The sequence below is a fragment of the Pristiophorus japonicus genome, chromosome 1 (genome assembly GCF_044704955.1).
Source record: "Pristiophorus japonicus isolate sPriJap1 chromosome 1, sPriJap1.hap1, whole genome shotgun sequence".
NCBI lineage: Eukaryota > Metazoa > Chordata > Chondrichthyes > Pristiophoridae > Pristiophorus > Pristiophorus japonicus.
The window spans coordinates 5,234,044-5,255,085 of NC_091977.1; the positions used below are offsets into that span (position 1 = coordinate 5,234,044).

General features: G+C 46.3%; 1 protein-coding gene across 4 annotated transcripts in view; it reads right to left on the bottom strand.

Annotated features, from left to right (window-relative positions):
• The window catches only part of LOC139261944 (coiled-coil domain-containing protein 152), a 270,445-nt gene that overhangs the window by 34,165 nt on the left and 215,238 nt on the right, over positions 1-21,042 (bottom strand). For 3 of the 4 annotated variants that reach the window (XM_070877124.1, XM_070877115.1, XM_070877121.1), the window contains 2 exons: positions 12,756-12,845; positions 1,539-1,857 (listed from right to left, as the gene is read on the bottom strand). The exons of the other annotated variant lie outside the window; for it this stretch is intronic. In XM_070877124.1, the coding sequence (XP_070733225.1) occupies positions 1,735-1,857; positions 12,756-12,845 (213 nt within the window). In that variant the 3' untranslated portion in view covers positions 1,539-1,734. Of the gene's footprint in view, positions 1-1,538; positions 1,858-12,755; positions 12,846-21,042 lie in introns of those variants that run through there. 4 annotated transcript variants of the gene reach the window in all.

The window sequence follows — 21,042 nt, forward strand, 5'->3', positions numbered from 1 at the left end:
CCTGCTCTAGTACAAGTGCACCTTAAGTGTATCCCTCTGTGTGTGGTATATTGCATAAGAACATAAGAAGCAGGAGTAAGCCATTTGGGCCCTCAAGCCTGCTCTGCCATTTAATAAGATCATGGCTGATCTGATCATGGACTCAACTCCACTTCCCTGCCCGCTCCCCATAACCCTTTACTCCATTGTCGCTCAAAATACTGTCTATCTCCACCATAAAGATATTCAATGACCCAGCCTCCACAGCTCTCTGAGGCAGCGAATTCCACAGATTTACAACTCTCTGAGAGAAGAAATTCCTCCTCATCTCAGTTTTAAATGGGCGGCCCCTTATTCCGAGACTATGTCCCCTAGTTCTAGTCTCTCCTATGAGGAAATATCCTCTCTGCATTCACCTTGTCGAATCCCCTCATTATCTTATAAGTTTCGATTAGATCACCTCTCATTCTTCTGAACTCCAATGAGTAGAGGCCCAACCTACTTAACATATCCTCATAAGTCAACTCCCTCATCTCCAGAATCAACCTAGTGAACCTTCTCTGAACTGCCTCCAATGCAAGTATATCCTTCCTTAAATATGGAAACCAAAACTGTACTCAGTACTCCAGGTGTGGCCTCACCAATATCCTGTGCAGTTGTAGCAGGACTTCTCTGTTTTTATACTCTATCCCCCTTGCAATAAAGGCCAACATTCCATTTGCCTTCCTGATTACTTGCTGAACCTGCATACTAACTTTTTGTGTTTCATGCACAAGGACCCCAGGTTCTTCTGTACTGAAGCACTTTGCAATTCTTCTCCATTTAAATTCTAATTTGCTTTTCTATTATTTCTGTCAAAGTGGTTAACCTCACATTTTCCCACATTATGTTCCATCTGCCAAATGTTTGCCCACTCACTTAGCCTGGCTATATCCCTTTGCATATTTTTTGTGTCCTCCTCACAATTTGCTTTCCCACCCATCTTTGTATCATCACCAAACCTGGCTACATTACACTTGGTCTCTTCATCCAAGTCATTAATATAGATTGTAAATAGTTGAAACTCTAACAATAACAATTTGCATTTGAATAGCACCTTTAATGCAACAAAATCTTCCACTGCACTGCACTGTCATAAACAACCAAATGGAAACTAAGACAAGGAAGGAGACAATAGAAATTTTCAGGACGGTCTTAAAGGAAGGGAGGTAGAGACGTGGAGTGATTTAGGCAGGGCATCCAAGAGGCCTGGAGGTACAGCCACAATGGTGGGGAAAAGGGAGTGCGTGATGCTCAAAAGGCCCGAGATGGAGAAATAGAGTGTTCAGAGGTCACGAGTTACAGAGCTGGAGGAGGTTGCAAAGATAGGGAGGGGCGAGGCCATCAAGTGATTTGAACACGAGGATGAGAATGTGAAATTTGAGGCGTTGAGGGTCCAGGGGCCACTGTAGGTCAGGGAGGACAGGGGTGATGGGGGAGTTGGACTTGGTGATGAGGCTAATCTTCTTAATAGTGACTTTTAGCTGCTCCACTATCTGAATTTCATTACAAACACTAAATCAGAATGACAGTATTTATTTTTTAAAATGGAACAATCAATGAAAGGACACAAAAACTATCGAAGCTGAAATCTGCGACCAAACATTATGTTTCTCCACTCCCAGCATAGATCCCGTACGACACAAGCGTGGGTCAGAGATAGGACCACATCATTGCAGCTCCAATTCATGCCTCATGCACCAAAATGTATGGCGACTAAAACCGGCGCCGTTTAAGGTGCGAGCTCTGATTACAATCTCGCTGCTGTTCAAGCTCACGAATGGTCCGGCGAAGGGCTGCAATCTCTTGGTTTTTCTCCTCTTGCAAGTGCTGTAACTTCTACCACAAGGAGAAACAAACTGACAGTCAACCTCCTCCGGCCCAAGTTAATCGTTTCAGCTGTCCCAGAATAGTCATGAAGAGATCATGCCCCTGCAGATGTTATTTCTGTGATACTTTCAGAGAATACTGTCTTTGTTCTGGGCCAGGCCGCCGCACGCTGCTCCCTCCAATGGCCCCGGCCTGCTGATGGTCTTGCAGGCCGGGACCACGCCGATTTCCGACTACAAGACCATCAGCAGGCCGGAGCCATTGAAGGGAGCAGTGCGTGCTGCTGTAGGAGGGCAATGGCTGCAAAGCCAGGTCGCTGATTGCATTGCGGGCAGGCACAGCAGGAGGGACAAAGGAGTGGCAAGAGTTTGTAGAGGGATGTAATCGGGGCCCAGAAAAGGCGAGGGCCCAGGGGCAGCACGGGCCCAGCCCACACTGCGATATGTGTGCGCACTACGTCCATGCAGGAGAGCTGGTCTCCAGTCGTCCTGGTTAATCCTTGCCACTGGACCAAGACCTAGCTCTGTCAAGCCTGTGTGGTGGCTGGTGTGCAACGGCCACCCCACGTTAAAAAAATCCACCCACAGGCATCTTCCACCCTTCAGGATGTAGTTCGGGATCTGGAATATTAGGTCCTTCATTGAAACACCTGTGAACTCATCCCTTTTTGGCGTGGAAGCAAGTCATCCTCGCTTCGAGGGACTGCCTATGATGATGATGGTGACTGTCTTTGTGCACTAATGTTTGGGGAGGCAGAGGACGCTAAGTTCCTCCGGGCCATTTGTATGATGGTGATGCCACACAAGTCACAGTTTCTGGACCCCCTCGAGTCCAAAACAAAGGGGCATAAACGTAAAAATAAAGCTAGGCCGTTCAGGGCTGATATCAAGAAGCACTTCACACAAAATCTGAACTCTCTCCAACAAAAAAACTGGATGCTGGGTCAATATCAAGACTGTGATACATAGCTTTTTGTTATATAAGGGTATTAAGAGAAATGGACCAAAGGCGAGTAAATAGAGTTGAGGTATAGATCATAGAAACATAGAAAATAGGTGCAGGAGCAGGCCATTCAGCCCTTCTAGCCTGCACCACCATTCAATGAGTTCATGGTTGAACATGAAACTTCAGTACCCCCTTCCTGCTTTCTCGCCATACCCCTTGATCCCCCGAGTAATAAGGACTTCATCGAACTCCCTTTTGAATATATTTAGTGAATTGGCCTCAACTACTTTCTGTGGTAGAGAATTCCACAGGTTCACCACTCTCTGGGTGAAGAAGTTTCTCCTCATCTCGGTCCTAAATGGCTTACCCCTTATCCTTAGACTGTGTCCCCTGGTTCTGGACTTCCCCAACATTGGGAACATTCTTCCTGCATCTAACCTATCTAAACCCATCAGAATTTTAAACATTTCTATGAGGTCCCCTCTCATTCTTCTGAACTCCAGTGAATACAAGCCCAGTTGATCCAGTCTTTCTTGATAGGTCAGTCCCACCATCCCGGGAATCAGTCTGGTGAATCTTCGCTGCACTCCCTCAATAGCAAGAACGTCCTTCCTCAAGTTAGGAGACCAAAACTGTACACAATACTCCAGGTGTGGCCTCACCAAGGCCCTGTACAACTGTAGCAACACCTCCCTGCTACTGTACTCAAATCCCCTCGCTATGAAGGCCAACATGCCATTTGCTTTCTTAACCGCCTGCTGTACCTGCATGCCAACCTTCAATGACTGATGTACCATGACACCCAGGTCTCGCTGCACCTTCCCCCTTCCTAATCTGTCACCATTCAGATAATAGTCTGTCTCTCTGTTTTTACCATCAAAGTGGATAACCTCACATTTATCCACATTATACTTCATCTGCCATTCATTTGCCCACTCACCTAACCTATCCAAGTCACTCTGCAGCCTCATAGCATCCTCCTTGCAGCGCACACTGCCACCCAACTTAGTCTCATCCGCAAAAGATACTACATTTAATCCCCTCGTCCAAATCATTAATGTACAATGTAAACAACTGGGGCCCCAGCACAGAACCTTGCGGTACCCCACGAGTCACTGCCTGCCATTCTGAAAAGTACCCATTTACTCCTACTCTTTGCTTCCTGTCTGACAACCAGTTCTCAATCCACGTCAGCACACTACCCCCAATCCCATGTGCTTTAACTTTGCACATTAATCTCTTGTGTGGGACCTTGTCGAAAGCCTTCTGAAAGCCCAAATATACCACATCAACTGGTTCTCCTTTGTCCACTTTACTGGAAACATCCTCAAAAAATTCCAGAAGATTTGTCAAGCATGATTTCCCTCTCACAAATCCATGCTGACTTGGACCTATCATGTCACCATTTTCCAGATGCACTGCTATGACATCCTTAATAATTGATTCCATCATTTTACCCACTACTGAGGTCAGGCTGACCGGTCTATAATTCCCTGTTTTCTCTCTCCCTCCTTTTTTTAAAAGTGGGGTTACATTGGCTACCCTCCACTCCATAGGAACTGATCCAGAGTCAATGGAATGTTGGAAAATGACTGTCAATGCATCCGCTATTTCCAAGGCCACCTCCTTAAGTACTCTGGGATGCAGTCCATCAGGCCCTGGGGATTTATCGGCCTTCAATCCCATCAATTTCCCCAACACAATTTCCCGACTAATAAAGATTTCCCTCAGTTCCTCCTCCTTACTAGACCCTCTGACCCCTTTTATATCCGGAAGGTTGTTTGTGTCCTCCTTAGTGAATACCGAACCAAAGTACTTGTTCAATTGGTCTGCCATTTCTTTGTTCCCCGTTATGACTTCCCCTGATTCTGACTGCAGGGGACCTACGTTTGTCTTTACTAACCTTTTTCTTTTTACATACCTATAGAAACTTTTGCAATCCGCCTTAATGTTCCCTGCAAGCTTCTTCTCGTACTCCATTTTCCCTGCCCTAATCAAACCCTTGTCCTCCTCTGCTGAGTTCTAAATTTCTCCCAGTCTCCGGGTTCGCTGCTATTTCTGGCCAATTTGTATGCCACTTCCTTGGCTTTAATACTATCCCTGATTTCCCTAGATAGCCACGGTTGAGCCACCTTCCCTTTTTTATTTTTACGCCAGACAGGAATGTACAATTGTTGTAATTCATCCATGCGGTCTCTAAATGTCTGCCATTGCCCATCCTTAAATATCATTCGCCAATCTATCCTTGCCAATTCACGCCTCATACCTTCAAAGTTACCCTTCTTTAAGTTCTGGACCATGGTCTCTGAATTAACTGTTTCATTCTCCATTCTAATGCAGAATTCCACCATATCATGGTCACTCTTCACCAAGGGGCCTCGCACAATGAGATTGCTAATTAATCCTCTCTCATTACACAACACCCAGTCTAAGATGGCCTCCCCCCTAGTTGGTTCCTCGACATATTGGTCTAGAAAACCATCCCTTATGCACTCCAGGAAATCCTCTTCCACCGTATTTGCTTCCAGTTTGGCTAGCCCAATCTATGTGCATATTAGTAACCCATTATAACTGCTGCACCTTTATTGCATGCACCCCTAATTTCCTGTTTCATGCCCTCCCCAACATCAGTACTACTGTTTGGATGTCTGTACACAACTCCCATTAACGTTTTTTGCCCTTTGGTGTTCTGCAGCTCTACCCATATAGATTCCACATCATCCAAGCTAATGTCTTTCCTAACTATTGCATTAATCTCCTCTTTAACCAGCAATGCTACCCCACCTCCTTTTCCTTTTATTCTATCCTTCCTGAATGTTGAATACCATTCAGTTATGATCTAACTGAATGGCAGAACAGGCTTCAAAAAAGGAGCGGGATAAACCTGGTAACTACAAACCATTCTAATGTCAGTGTTGGGACAACTACCAGAGACCAAGGACAAAATTATACTCACCTGGAGAAGCATGGGTTAATAAGGAACAGCCAGCATGGATTTGTTAAAGCCAAATCGTGTCTGACTAACCTGATTATCTGGTGTTTGCCTCTCCCAGGAGATCACATGGCTCCGGTTGGGGTAGAGTGTAGAATGTTTCGGTGTAAGGGGTGTTGCAGTTGTGTGAGGCGGATCGGTTGTTCATTGTTCATAGGTTTATATGTTACCTTCAGGGCTGCTGACCGAGGGCCATGCAGCTCTTTGTTGGCCGAAATGGCCTCCTTCTGCGCTGTAAATTTCTATGCTTCTATGATTGAGTTCCTTGATAATGTAACAGAGAGGGTTGATGAAGATAGTGCAGTAGATCTTGTATATATGGACTTTTAAGAGGTATTTGATAAATTTATTCACATGACAGATTTATTCGGAAAATAGAAGCACATGAGTTTAAAGAGATGGTGGTATCTTGGGTACATAATTGGCTGAGGATTAGGAGGCAGAGAGTAGTGGTGAACGGATGGCGAGAAGTATGTAGTGGTGTTGTCCAGGGGTCAGAATTGGGACCATTGCCTTTCTTGTTATATATAAACCTGGACTTGGGGATAGGGAGTACAATGACGTTTACGGATGATACAAAACTTGGTAACGTAATAAATACTGAGGAGTAGTATAGCAGACTTCATGACTGCAATTTAATGCGGTAAAATTTAAAATAATGCACTCTGAGAGAAATAACATGGAGAGGCAGTATAATCTAAATGGTATTATTTCGAGGAGGGTACACAAGCAGAGGGACCTGGGGGTGCATATTTACAAATCTTTGGTGGCAGGGCAAGTTGATAAAGCAGTTAAGACAGTGTGTGGGATACTTGGCGTTGTAAATAGGGGCATTGAATACAAAAACAAGGAAGTTCTGCAAAGCCTTTATAAAACACTGGTTATGCCCCAGTTGGAGTATTAGTACAATTCTGGGCACCATACTTTAGAAAGGATGTCAAGGCCTTGACGAGGGTGCAGAGGAGGTTTACCAGGTTGATACCAGGGATGACGGACTTCAGTTATGTGGAGAGATTGGAGAAACTGGGATTGTTCTCCTTGGTGCAGAGAAAATATTAAAAAGACTTACATTTATGTAGCGCCTTTCATGACCACCAGACATCTTAAAGCACTTTACAGCCAATGAAGTACTTTTTTTGAAGAGTAGTCACTGTTGTAATGTGGGAAATGCAGCAGCCAATTTGCACACAGCAAGCTCCCACAAACAGCAGTGTAATAATGACCAGATATCTCTTTATGTTATAAGGGACAGGACTCTTTGAAATAGTGCTATGGGATCTTTTACGTTCACCCGAGAGAGTAGACAGGGCTTCGGTTTAATGTCTCATTCAAAAGACCACACTTCCAACAGTGCAGCACTCCCTCAGCACTGTACTGGGAGCGTCAGTCTAGATTTATGCGCTCAAGTCCCTGGCGTGGACTTGAACCCACAACCTACTGACTCAGAGGTGCGTGTGCTATCCACTGAGCCACAGCTGACATTCTCCAGAGAATGTTATGGGTAAAGGTATTAAAAATTGTGAGGGGTTTTGATGGAGTTGCTAAGGAGAAGAAGAAAGCTGCAGACTGCAGAAAGATATCAATCAGGTGAGCAGAACAATGGCAAATGGAATTTAATGCGGAGAAGTGTGAGGTAATGCATTTGGGGAGGGCTAACAAGGAAAGGGAATACACATTAAATGGTAGGACACTGAGATGCGTCGAGGAACAAAGGGACCTTGGAGTGCAGGTCCACAGATCCCTGAAGGTAGCAGGCCAGGGAGATAAGGTGGTTAAGAAGGCATATGGGATAATTGCCTTTATTAACCGAGGCATAAAATATAAGAGCAGGGAGGTTATTCTTGAACTGTATGAAATACTAGTTAGGCCACAGCTCGTGTACTACATGTAGTTCTGGTCACCACATTACAGGAAAGATGTGATTGCACTGGAGAGGGTACAGAGAAGATTTACAAGGATGTTGCCGGGACTGGAGAATTTTAGCTATGAGGAAAGATTGGATAGGCTGGGGTTGTTTTCTTTGGAACAGAGTAGGCTGAGAGGAGACCTTATTGAGGTGTATAAAATTATGAGGGGCCTAAATAGAGTGGATAGGAAGGATCTATTTCCCTTAGCAGAGGAGTCAATAACTAGGGGGCATAGATTTAAAATAATTGGTCGGAGGTTTAGAGGGGACTTGATGGGAACTTTCTTCACCCAGAGGGTGGTGGGGGTCTGGAACTCACTGCCAGAAAACCCTCACCACATTTAAAAAGTACTTAGATGTGCACTTGAAGTGCTGTAACCTACAGGGCTACAGAGCAAGAGCTGGAAAGTGGGATTATGCTGGGTAGCTCAAAGTGCTCTTTGTCAGCCGGCACAAATGGCCTCCTTCTGTGCTATAAATCTCGATGATTCCAGGATTTAAAAGAATTGGCAAAAGAACCAGAGGGGAAATTAGGAGAAAGTTCTTCACACAGAGTGTTGTTCATTAAGATCTGGATCGCACTATCTGAACGGATAGGGAAAGCAGATTCCATAGGAACTTTCAAAAGGCAATTGGACATGTACTTGAAGAGGACAAATTTACAGGGTTATGGGGATAAAGCTGGGCTGTGGGACTGAATTGGACAGCTCTTTCAAAGAGCCGGCACAGGCAGGAATGGCCTCCTTCTGTGCTGTAAGATTCTATGGGGCCTGAATGGCCTACTCTTGTTCCTAGGTCTATATTTCATGTGACTTATTTAATTGCATCACATGATTACAAACATATATATATCTATATATATATATATATATATAAACATTCCCAAAACTTTTTCATGAAACCTATTTTCCTTCAGCAACCTAAGTACAGGACTAAGATTCCCAACCCCATTGTCATGAGCTCAAACTCCATCTTGATCAGGGTTTTTGGGAACAGAACACAACAAAACCTGGCCACTTTTGAGAGGTCTCAACCTCTCCCACCCACATATTTGTATTTTACAACAGACACCACTGAACAGCAATTAGGAGTAAACTCCCTGGCAATAAAGAAAAGCTTTAAGAACATAAGAATATAAGAAATAGGAGCAGGAGTAGGCCATACGTTCCCTCGAGCCTGCTCCGCCATTCAATAAGATCATGGCTGATCTTATCATGGACTCAGCTCCACTTCCCTGCCCGCTCTCCATAACCCTTTACTCCCTTATCGCTCAAAAATCTGTCTATATCCGCGTTAAACATATTCAATGACCCAACCTCCACAGCTCTCTGGGGCAGAGAATTCCACAGATTTACAACCCTCTGAGAGAAGAAATTCCTCCTCATCTCAGTTTTAAATGGGCGGCCCCTTATTCTAAGATTAGGCCCCCTAGTTCTAGTCTCCCCTGTGCGAAAATATTCTCTCTGCATCCAACTTGTTGAGCCCCTCATTATCTTATATGTTTCAATAAGATCACCTCTCATTCTTCTGAACTCCAATGTGTATAGGCCCAATCTACTCAACCTATCTTCAGAAGTCAACCCCCTCATCTCCAGAATCAACCTAGTGAACCTTCTCTGAACTGCCTCCAATGCAAGTATATCCTTCCTTAAATACGGAGATCAAAACTGTACACAATACTCCAGGTGTGGCCTCACCAATACCCTGTACAGTTGTAGCAGGACTTCTCTGCTTTTATACTCTATCCCCCTTGCAATAAAGGCCAACATTCCATTTGCCTTCCTGATCACTTGCTGTACCTACATACTAACTTTTTGTGTTTCATGCACAAGGACCCCCAGGTCCCTCTGTACTGCAGCACTTCACAATTTTTCTCCGTTTAAATTATAATTTGCTTTTCTATTATTTCTGTCAAAGTGGATAACCTCACACTTTCCCACATTATAGAAAACATAGAAAATAGGTGCAGGAGCAGGCCATTCAGCCCTTCCAGCCCGCACCGCCATTCAACGAGTTAATGGCTGAACATGAAACTTCAGTACCCCCTTCCTGCTTTCTCGCCATACCCCTTGATCTCCCGAGTAGTAAGGACTTCATCTAACTCCCTTTTGAATATATTTAGTGAATTGGCCTCAACTACTTTCTGTGGTAGAGAATTCCACAGGTTCACCACTCTCTGGGTGAAGAAGTTTCTCCTCATCTCGGTCCTAAATGGCTTACCCCTTATTCTTAGATTGTGACCCCTGGTTCTGGACTTCCCCAACATTGGGAACATTCTTCCTGCATCCAACCTGTCCAAACCCGTCAGAATTTTAAACGTTTCTATGAGGTCCCCTCTCACTCTTCTGAACTCCAGTGAATACAAGCCCAGTTGATCCAGTCTTTCTTGATAGGTCAGTCCCACCATCCCGGGAATCAGTCTGGTGAATCTTCGCTGCACTCCCTCAATAGCAAGTATGTCCTTCCTCAAGTTAGGAGACCAAAACTGTACACAATACTCCAGGTGTGGCCTCACCAAGGCCCTGTACAACTGTAGCAACACACCCCTGCCCCTGTACTCAAATCCCCTCGCTATGAAGGCCAACATGCCATTTGCTTTCTTAACCGCCTGCTGTACCTGCATGCCAACCTTTAATGACTGATGTACCATGACACCCAGGTCTCGCTGCACCTTCCCCCTTCCTAATCTGTCACCATTCAGATAATAGTCTGTCTCTCTGTTTTTACCACCAAAGTGGATAACCTCACATTTATCCACATTATACTTCATCTGCCACGCATTTGCCCACTCACCTAACCTATCCAAGTCGCTCTGCAGCCTCATAGCATCCTCCTCGCAGCGCACACTGCCACCCAACTTAGTGTCATCCGCAAATTTGGAGATACTACATTTAATCCCCTCGTCTAAATCATTAATGTACAATGTAAACAGCTGGGGCCCCAGCACAGAACCTTGCGGTACCCCACGAGTCACTGCCTGCCATTCTGAAAAGTACCCATTTACTCCTACTCTTTGCTTCCTGTCTGACAACCAGTTCTCAATCCACGTCAGCACACTACCCCCAATCCCATGTGTTTTAACTTTGCACATTAATCTCCTGTGTGGGACCTTGTCGCAAGCCTTCTGAAAGTCCAAATATACCACATCAACTAGTTCTCCTTTGTCCACTTTACTGGAAACATCCTCAAAAAATTCCAGAAGATTTGTCAAGCATGATCTCCCTTTCACAAATCCATGCTGACTTGGACCTATCATGTCACCATTTTCCAAATGCGCTGCTATGACATCCTTAATAATTGATTCCATCATTTTACCCACTACTGAGGTCAGGCTGACCGGTCTATAATTCCCTGTTTTCTCTCTCCCTCCTTTTTTAAAAAGTGGGGTTACATTGGCTACCTTCCACTCGATAGGAACTGATCCAGAGTCAATGGAATGTTGGAAAATGACTGTCAATGCATCCGCTATTTCCAAGGCCACCTCCTTAAGTACTCTGGGATGCAGTCCATCAGACCCTGGGGATTTATCGGCCTTCAATCCCATCAATTTCCCCAACACAATTTTCCGACTAATAAAGATTTCCCTCAGTTCCTCCTCCTTACTAGACCCTCTGACCCCTTTTATATCCGGAAGGTTGTTTGTGTCCTCCTTAGTGAATACTGAACCAAAGTACTTGTTCAATTGGTCTGCCGTTTCTTTGTTCCCCGTTATGACTTCCCCTGATTCTGACTGCAAGGGACCTACGTTTGTCTTTACTAACCTTTTTCTCTTTACATACCGATAGAAACTTTTGCAATCCGCCTTAATGTTCCCTGCAAGCTTCTTCTCGTACTCCATTTTCCCTGCCCTAATCAAACCTTTGTCCTCCTCTGCTGAGTTCTAAATTTCTCCCAGTCCCCAGGTTCGCTGCTATTTCTGGCCAATTTGTATGCCACTTCCTTGGCTTTAATACTATCCCTGATTTCCCTGGATAGCCACGGTTGAGCCACCTTCCCTTTTTTATTTTTACGCCAGACAGGAATGTACAATTGTTGTAATTCATCCATGCGGTCTCTAAATGTCTGCCATTGCCCATCCACAGTCAACCCCTTAAGTATCATTCGCCAATCTATCTTAGCCAATTCACGCCTCATACCTTCAAAATTACCCTTCTTTAAGTTCTGGACCATGGTCTCTGAATTAACTGTTTCATTCTCCATCCTAATGCAGAATTCCACCATATTATGGTCACTCTTCCCCAAGGGGCCTCGCACAATGAGATTGTTAATTAATCCTCTCTCATTACACAACACCCAGTCTAAGATGGCCTCCCCCCTAGTTGGTTCCTCGACATATTGGTCTAGAAAACCATCCCTTATGCACTCCAGGAAATCCTCCTCCACCGTATTGCTTCCAGTTTGGCTAGCCCAATCTATGTGCATATTAAAGTCACCCATGATAACTGCTGCACCTTTATTGCATGCACTCCTAATGTCCTGATTGATGCCCTCCCCAACATCACTACTACTGTTTGGAGGTCTGTACACAACTCCCACTAACGTTTTTTGCCCTTTGATGTTCTGCAGCTCTACCCATATAGATTCCACATCATCCAAGCTAATGTCTTTCCTAACTATTGCATTAATCTCCTCTTTAACCAGCAATGCTACCCCACCTCCTTTTCCTTTTATCCTATCCTTCCTGAATGTTGAATACCCCTGGATGTTGAGTTCCCAGCCCTGATCATCTTGGAGCCACGTCTCCGTAATCCCAATCACATCATATTTGTTAACATCTATTTGCACACTTAATTCATCCACCTTATTGCGGATACTCCTTGCATTAAGACACAAAGCCTTCAGGCTTGCTTTTTTAACACCCTTTGTACTCCATCTGCCAAATATTTGCCCACTCACTTAGCCTGTCTATATCCCTCTGCAGATTTTTTGTGTCCTCCTCACAATTTTGTAGGACAAGAGGAGTAGAAGATAGAGACAGACTGACAATGCTTAAAAAAATGATAAATAAATTAGGCACTTTCAGTTCTGAGTCTGTGCAGAAAGCTGTTTTGTTTGGGAACTCACCCTCTTGAAGATATTCTGAGGCAATGCAGAAGAATCCTGATGTGGTGATTTCATTGAGGTGCTCTGGATCTTCACTAGCTTGGTGTTAAACTGCATGAACGATATTAAAGGCTTCAATCATTATGAAACATAATATAAATAGTTAAAAATATTTCCTTTTCTTCTCCTTTGAAAATGTAAGAGTTTTTAGCAGCTGGAAAAAGCTATTAGGTGCAACAAGCCAATCCCTACCTGCCTACCTTTCACCATAGCGCTCAGTCTGTTATGTATTTAACCCTTTGTAACCTGCATGACACCTGACCACCAGGAGGCCCACCTGTTGGAGTCCCAAGAGATCCCAGCATCCCTTGGGAGCACAGTATATAAACAGGCCACCCATGAGGTACCTGCACTCTGGAATCTTATTAAAGGAGCTAAGGTCACACTTGCTCATTGTACACAGTACTCAGTCTCACCATTGATTAAGAGTGTAACAATTGGCGGCGAGGTAACGAACAACCGCGCGAAAATGCAAAGAACAGTCGGCATCCTGGAGAAGTTCTCAGAAGGGGACGATTGGGAGGCCTTCATGGAGAGACTCGACCAATACTTCGTGGCCAACGAGCTGGAAGGGGATGAGAACGCTACCAAACAAAGGGCGATCCTCCTATGGCGAACCTATGGCCTCATGAAGAATCTCCTGGCCCCGGCAAAACCAACAGAGAAATCCTACTAATAATTGTGTACGCTGGTCAGGGAGCACCTAAATCCTAAGGAAAGCGTTTTGATGGCGAGATATTGGTTCTACACGTGTCAACGATTGGAGGGCCAGGAAGTGGCGAGCTATGTCGCCGAACTAAGGCGCCTTGCAGGACATTGTGAGTTTGGGAGATTCCTAGAACAAATGCTTAAAGACATTTTTGTACCTGGCATTGGACACGAGACAATCCTTCGCAAACTGTTGACTGTAGAAACTCCGAATCTAAGTAAAGCCATACCGATAGCCCAGGCACTTATTTCCACCAGCGACAACACCAAACAGATTTCGCAGAGTAAAGAAGTTTCAGCCAATACTGTGCATAAAGTAACGTCGGTTTTGAGCAGAAATGTACAGGGCAGAATGTACACGCCGGCTGCTGTGGCCCGACCTCAGATAACCCAGAGTCCGTCATCAATCGTTAATGTGAGGCAGTTAACACCCTGTTGTGCTGCGGAGGTGATCATTGACCCCATCAATGCTGCTTTAAGCACTATGCGTGCAATGATTGCAGAACAATGGGACACCTCCAACAAATGTGCAGGTGAGCTGCAAACCCTGCAAACCACCACGTTGCAGAGGAAGATCGATCCACAGTGGATCAGGCTAACTTAGAAACTCGTACTGAGGAGGCAGAAGTGTACAGGGTACACACGTTCACTACGAAATGTCCACCAATAATGTTGAAAGTTGAACTGAACGGTATTCCAGTGTCTATGCAGCTGGACACGGGGGCTAGTCAGTCCATAATGAGTAAAAAGGCCTTTGATAGGCTGTGGGGAAAAAAGGCACACAGGCCCAAGCTCAGCCCCATTCACACCAAACTAAGACTTACACCAAGGAACTAATCCCTGTAATTGGCAGTGCAGAAGTCAAAGTCTCCTATGACGGAGCAGTACACGAACTCCCGCTGTGGATTGTGCCAGGGGATGGCCCCACGTTTGGCAGAAGCTGGCTGGGAAAAATCCGCTGGAACTGGGACGACATTCGAATGCTTTCGTCCGTCGTCCCAGGTACCCAGGTTCTGAGCAAGTTCCCATCGTTGTTCGAGCCAGGCATTGGAAGCATCTCAGGGGCGAAAGTGCAGATCCATTTGGCTCCCAGTACATGACCCATCCACCACAAGGCCCGGGTGGTACCGTACATGATGCATGAAAAAGTGGAAATTGAGCTGGACAGCCTGCAACGTGAAGGCATCATCGCGTCGATGGAATTCAATAACTGGGTCAGTCTGATTGTCCCGGTACTTAAGGAAGACGACACGGTTAGAATTTGTGGGGATTATAAAGTAACGATTAACCGTTTTTCACTGCAGGACCAGTACCTGCTACCCAAGGCAGACGATCTATTTGCGACCCTGGCTGGAGGGAAGACATTCACTAAGCTGGTCCTGACCTTGGCCTACATGACACAGGAGTTGGAGGAGTCTTCGAAAGGCCTCACCTGCATCAACACGCACAAAGATCTGTTTATCTACAACCGTGCCCATTCGGGATTCGGTCGACCGCGGTGATCTTCCAGCGGAATATGGAGAGCCTGCTCAAGTCGGTTCCTTGCACAGGTTGCAGGTCAGGACACCATGGAGCACTTGAAGAATCTGGAGGAGGTTCTTAGTCGGTTGGATCGCGTGGGGCTCAGGTTGAAACGTTCGAAGTGTGTTTTCCTGGCACAGGATGTTGAGTTCTTGGGAAGGAGAATCGCAGCAGACGGCATCAGACCCACTGACGCCAAGACAGAGGCCATCAAGAACACACCGCGACCATAGAACGTGACGGAGCTGCGGTCGTTCCTGGGACTCCTTAACTATTTGGGTAATTTCCTACCTGGGTTAAGCACCCTGCTAGAACCCCTACATGCGCTACTGCGCAAGGGAGACGACTGGCTATGGGGGAATTCACAAGAGACTGCCTTTAAGAAAGTCAGAAATCTGTTTTGTTCTAACAAACTGCTTGTCCTGTATAACCCTTGTAAACGTGTGTGTTACAACAGACTAATGAATTGGGGATTTTGCAACTGATCGTTTATGCGTCCAGGAATTTGTCCAAGGCCGAAAGGTCTAAAGCATGATTGAAAAAGAGGCTCTGGCGTGCGTTTACGGGGTAAAAAAAATGCACCAGTACTTATTTGGCCTCATGTTTGAGCTTGAAACTGACCACAAGCCGCTCATATCGCTATCCTCTGAGAGCAAAAGGATTAATACCAATGCCTCTGCCCACATCCAAAGATAGGCGCTCAAGCTGTCGGCATTCAACTATGTAATCCGCCACAGACTGGGCACAGAGAACTGCGCAGATGCTCTCAGTCGGCTGCCATTGCCCACCGCCGGGGTGGAGATGACACAGCAAGCGGACTTGCTCATGGTCATGGAGGCATTCGAGAACGAGAAGTCCCCTGTCCCTGCCCGCCAGATCAGGACCTGGACCAGCCAGGATCCATTACTGTCCTTGGTAAAGAACTGTGTCCTCCATGGGAGCTGGTCCGGTATCCCAGCGGAGATGCAGGAGGCGATTAAGCCGTTCCACAGATGCAAAGAATTGTCACTGCAGGCGGTCTGTCTATTGTGGGGCAATCGCGTGCTCTTGCTCAAGAAAGGCAGAGACACATTCATATGTGAACTGCACAGCACCGACCCAGGCATCGTAATGATGAAAGCCATAGCCAGATCCCATGTGTGGTGGCCCAGCATCAACTCAGATTTAGAGTCATGCGTGTGCCAATGCAACACTTGCTTACAGCTGAGCAATGCACCCAGAGAGGCCCTCCAAACCATGGTCGAGGATCCATGTGGACTATGCAGGCCCATTTCCAGGCAAAATGTTTTTGGTTGTCGTGGACGCTTACTCAAAATGGATTGAATGTGCAATAATGTCTGTAAGCACATCCACGGCCATCATTGAAAGCCTATGAGCCATGTTTGCCACTCACGGCTTGCCTGATGTCCTAGTCAGCGATAATGGGCCGTGTTTCACCAGTGCTGAATTCAAGAAATTCATGACCTGCAATGGGATCAAACACGTCACATCTGCCCCGTTCAAGCCCACATCCAGCGGCCAGGCAGAACGGGCAGTTCAGACCATCAAGCAAAGCTTGAAATGTGTATCGGAATGCTCCCTGCAGACCCGGTTGTCCCGAGTCCTGCTCAGCTACTGCACCAGACCCCACTCACTCACTGGGGTTACCCCAGCCGAGCTGCTCATGAAAAGGGCGCTTAAAACAAGGCTCTCTCTTGTCCACCCTGATCTCCATGATCACATGGAGGGCAAGCGGCATCAACAAAGTGTGTACCATGACCACGCAAATTTGTCACGTGATATTGAGATCAATGATCATGTGTTTGTGCTCAGTTATGGCTTGCTGGCACGGTCACAGCCAAAGAGGAGAGTTGGGTGTTTCAGGTCAAATTGGCCAATGGACAAATGCACAGAAAACATTTGGACCAAATCAAATTGTGGTTCACCAACAGCTACGAACAACCTGAAGAGGACACACCAACTTTGACCCTGCAACACACATACAAGTGGCAACTGACAACATGGTTGACCACGAAGCCGAACTAATCATCCCCAGCAGCCCGGCAAGGCCGGCTACCTAACAGCCCAGTGAAGAACTGCCCAACATTTGTATCGAGACGATCGACAAGGGAGCGTAAAGCCCCAGATCGTCTCACCTTGTAAATAAGTGTACTGTTGACTTCACGGGACAGTGATGTTATGTATTTAACCCTGTGTAACCTGTATCGCCCCTGACCTCCAGAGGGCCCACCTGTTGGAGTCCCAAGGGATCCCAGCATCCCTTGGGAGCACTGTATATAAGCAGGCCACCCACAAGGTACCTGCACTATGGAATCTTATTAAAGGAGCTCAGGTCACACTTGCTCATTGTACACAGTACTCAGTTTCACCCTTTGTTATGAGTGTATCACAGTCCACTCTTTCTCTCGAAATATGTCTAATTGTCACTTGAACTCATCTACACCGCCTGCATCAGTTTTCTTTCTGGTTAACTTATTCCACAACTTGGATATCTTTTGTAGAAAAGGCTTGCCCTTCACTTCCCTTTTTTAAGTTTTATTCCCTGGTATTTGAACATTTTAACATAGAGGAGCGAAGTTTAACCACCCTCCCCCCAAAGTGGGTGGGTTTTGGGTCGGATGGCATGTAAAGAAATCTGATACCCGCCCACAACCCGTCCACTTTCGGTTTTAGCGGAAGCAGGATGGGGGGGGAGGGGCAACCAATCCACTCACAGGAGCGTGGTCATTTAAATATTATAACTATCTTAAATTTAACCCCAGCCAGACGGATTTCTCGGGCCTCGGGAACCCGGTCGGCTAAAGGCAGGCGAGGACTGCTGGGTCCAGGAGGTAAGCACCTTACCATCATCATTATCATAGGCAGTCCCTTGGAATTGAGAAAGACTTGCTTCCACTCTAAAAATAAGTCCTTAGGTGACTGAACAGTCCAATATGAGAACCACAGTCCCTGTCACAGATGGGACAGCTAATTGTTGAGTGCAAGGGTGGGTGGGATTGGTTTGCCACACGCTCTTTCCGCTGCCTGCACTTGGTTTCTGCATGCTCTTGGTGACGAGACTCGAGGTGCTCAGCGCCCTCCCAGATGCACTTCCTCTACTTAGGGCAGTCTTTGGCCAGGGACTCCCAGGTATCAGTGGGGATGTTGCATTTTATCAGGGAGGCTTTGAGGGTGTTCTTGTAACGTTTCCTCTGCCCACCTTTGGCTCGTTTTCCGTGAAGGAGTTCCGAGTAGAGCGTTTGCTTTGGGAGTCTCGTGTCAGGCATGCGTGCAATGTGGCCTGCCCAGCGGAGCTGATCGAGTGTGGTCAGTGCTTCAATGCTGGGGATGTTGGCCTGGTCGAGGTCGCTAACGTTGGCGCATCAGTCCTCCCAGGGGATTTGTAGGATCCAGTTACCTGCTGGATCCAGTTTACCTGCTTCACCTACCTCCATAGTTGGGACATGCCCTCCCTCCTCTCCGCTTCCCGGCTGCGGCCTGATGCCGAAAGTCTACCCGCCCGACAGCCAGCTCGCCTTTCAATCCTACTGGCTGCGGCCGGGAAATGGAACCTGCAATAGCATCAGCATTGCTAAATCCTTCACTATCTACATCTTAGTATGACCATTAACCAATAGCTGAACCTGGGTATCTAAACTAACACCATGGCTGCGAGAGCAGGGCAAAGGCAGGGTAATCGCCGATGAGTGGCTCACCTCCTGACCAATGTTCCCGTTCATTTTTTGGGGGGGGGTGCAGCCCTGCCCGTTCAAAAAGCGCTCAAGCGCTGTTTGTCCTAGTTAAAAGCTGGTGAGCCAACTGTATGGGAGTTGCAGAGCACTGCGCGCTGTGCAGCGTAAATGGGAATAGTGCTACTGACGCCTCAAAGCCACTCTGCCAGGTTCAAGTCAGGAACAATGGAATAGACACCATTTGCCTAGAGTGGGGGAAGCTGCAATAATATGAAAGAAGCTGAACATCATCTAGGAGAGAGCTGACGTGGTTTCCACCACAATCATTGGAGCCTCTTATCAACAAAAGCAGACATTGACGATGAGATCTAACACCGCCTCCAGTGCGCCAGTGCAGCCTTCGGCTGCCTGAGGAAAAAAGTGTTCAAAGACCAGGCCCTCAAATCTGCCACCAAGCTCATGGTCTACAGGGCTGTAGTAATACCTGTCTTCCTGTATGGCTCAGAGACATGGACCATGTACAGTAGACACCTCAAGTTGAAATACCACCAACGATGTCTCCGCAAGATCCTACAAATCCCCTGGGAGAACAGACACACCAACATTAGCGTCCTCAACCAGGCCAATATCCCCAGCATTGAAGCACTGACTACACTTGATCATCTCCGCTGGGCAGGCCACATTGTTCACATGCTAGACACGGGACTTCCAAAGCAAGCACTCTTCTCAGAACTCCTTCACGGCAAACGAGCCAAAGGTGGGCAGAGGAAACGTTACAAGGACCCCCTCAAAGCCTCCCTGATAAAGTGCAACATCCCCACCGACACCTGGGAGTCCCTAGCCAAAGACCGCCCTAAGTGGAGGAAGTACATCCGGGAGGACGCAGAGTACCTCGAGTCTCGTCGCCGAGAGCATGCAGAAATCAAGCGCAGGCAGCGGAAGGAGCGTGCAGCAAACCTGTCTCACCCACCCCTTCCCTCAACCACTATCTGTCCCACCTGTGACAGGGGCTGTGGTTCTCGTATTGGACTGTTCAGCCACCTAAGGACTCATTTTTAGAGTGGAAGCAAGTCTTCCTCAATTTCGAGGGATTGCCTTTGATGATGACCAAGGTTGAGAAACTAGAGTTTGAGATGGGACTTGAGATGTTGGAATTATTTTCACTGAATTAGAGGAGATTTAGTAGAGGATTTAAAAATTCTGAAAGGTTTTGTTCGACTATTTCATCTGATTGGGGAGTTAGTGACCAGGAGACAATTAAAATTGTCACTAACAGTGTGAGTAGAGACTTTCGGAGAAATATTTTTATGCTGAGGGTTGTCATAGCATGAAATGCTTTGCCACAGGGAGTGGTTGAAGCAAACAACATTTTAATATGAAGCTGAATAAATATTTGAAGCAGAGGAAGATACAGGGCAATGGGTTTAGTTTTGGATTGCTCTCGCAAAGAAGCAGCAGACCACAATGGGCCGAATGGCCTCCTTCCATTCTGAACAGTTCTATGGTTCCACGGCAGTGTAAAACTCGACTGTTGTAGTTACCTTCACAGATATGAGCAAGTTAAAGTTGGTGATTCTGTAACATAGGAGCACCTTAGGCTGGTAGAACACACTGAAAACACATTTGTGAGACATTTCAGTCATAACTATAATGGCATACTTGGGCAAAAAGTCTTCTTGTAAGTGTAAATTTTGTGAAGTGAGGTTCCTGGCACGGACTTACAGTCGACAGGAATGTGTTTCGGAGAACAAGGTGTGGCCGTCTGATTCTACAATCCACATTCTCATTAAAGCAGGCTCTGTGCTGTGAATGAAGCCTCAAAATATTTCAGTCTGATGAGCTGACATTATTGTGATAAATAAAATTAACATTAAATAAATATTTGAAGCACTCGAATTGGCTTTTATTAGTTATCTGATATTAATATTCTGGGGGGATAATTATCTTTGATGAGAATAGTGTTTTCTCTGTGATGACAGCATGCTGTGATTATATTCTGAGAATAAAACATGCTGTGTATTTTCTAAGAATAACTATTATCATTTATTTCTAAGGGAACACTGGACACACACACATACCTAGAATCATAGGTGCCGAAATTGACCTTCCGATAAGGCCTCTGTCGCCTGAAAGCAGCGGCCACAGGCCAGAATGGCCGCCGAGTCTCTGCGGAGGGGCCGCCATTTTGGAAAATGCCCTGTATGGAGCGGTCAGAACACAACGAAACCAGTAGGTGCGCCTCGTTTCACGCATTGGGGCGGCCTAACCATCGAAATTCAGCACTTCGGAGCGGGAAAACGGATGGAGCGGCCCTGGACACCTCTCCAAACCTGAGGAAAGGCAATTTC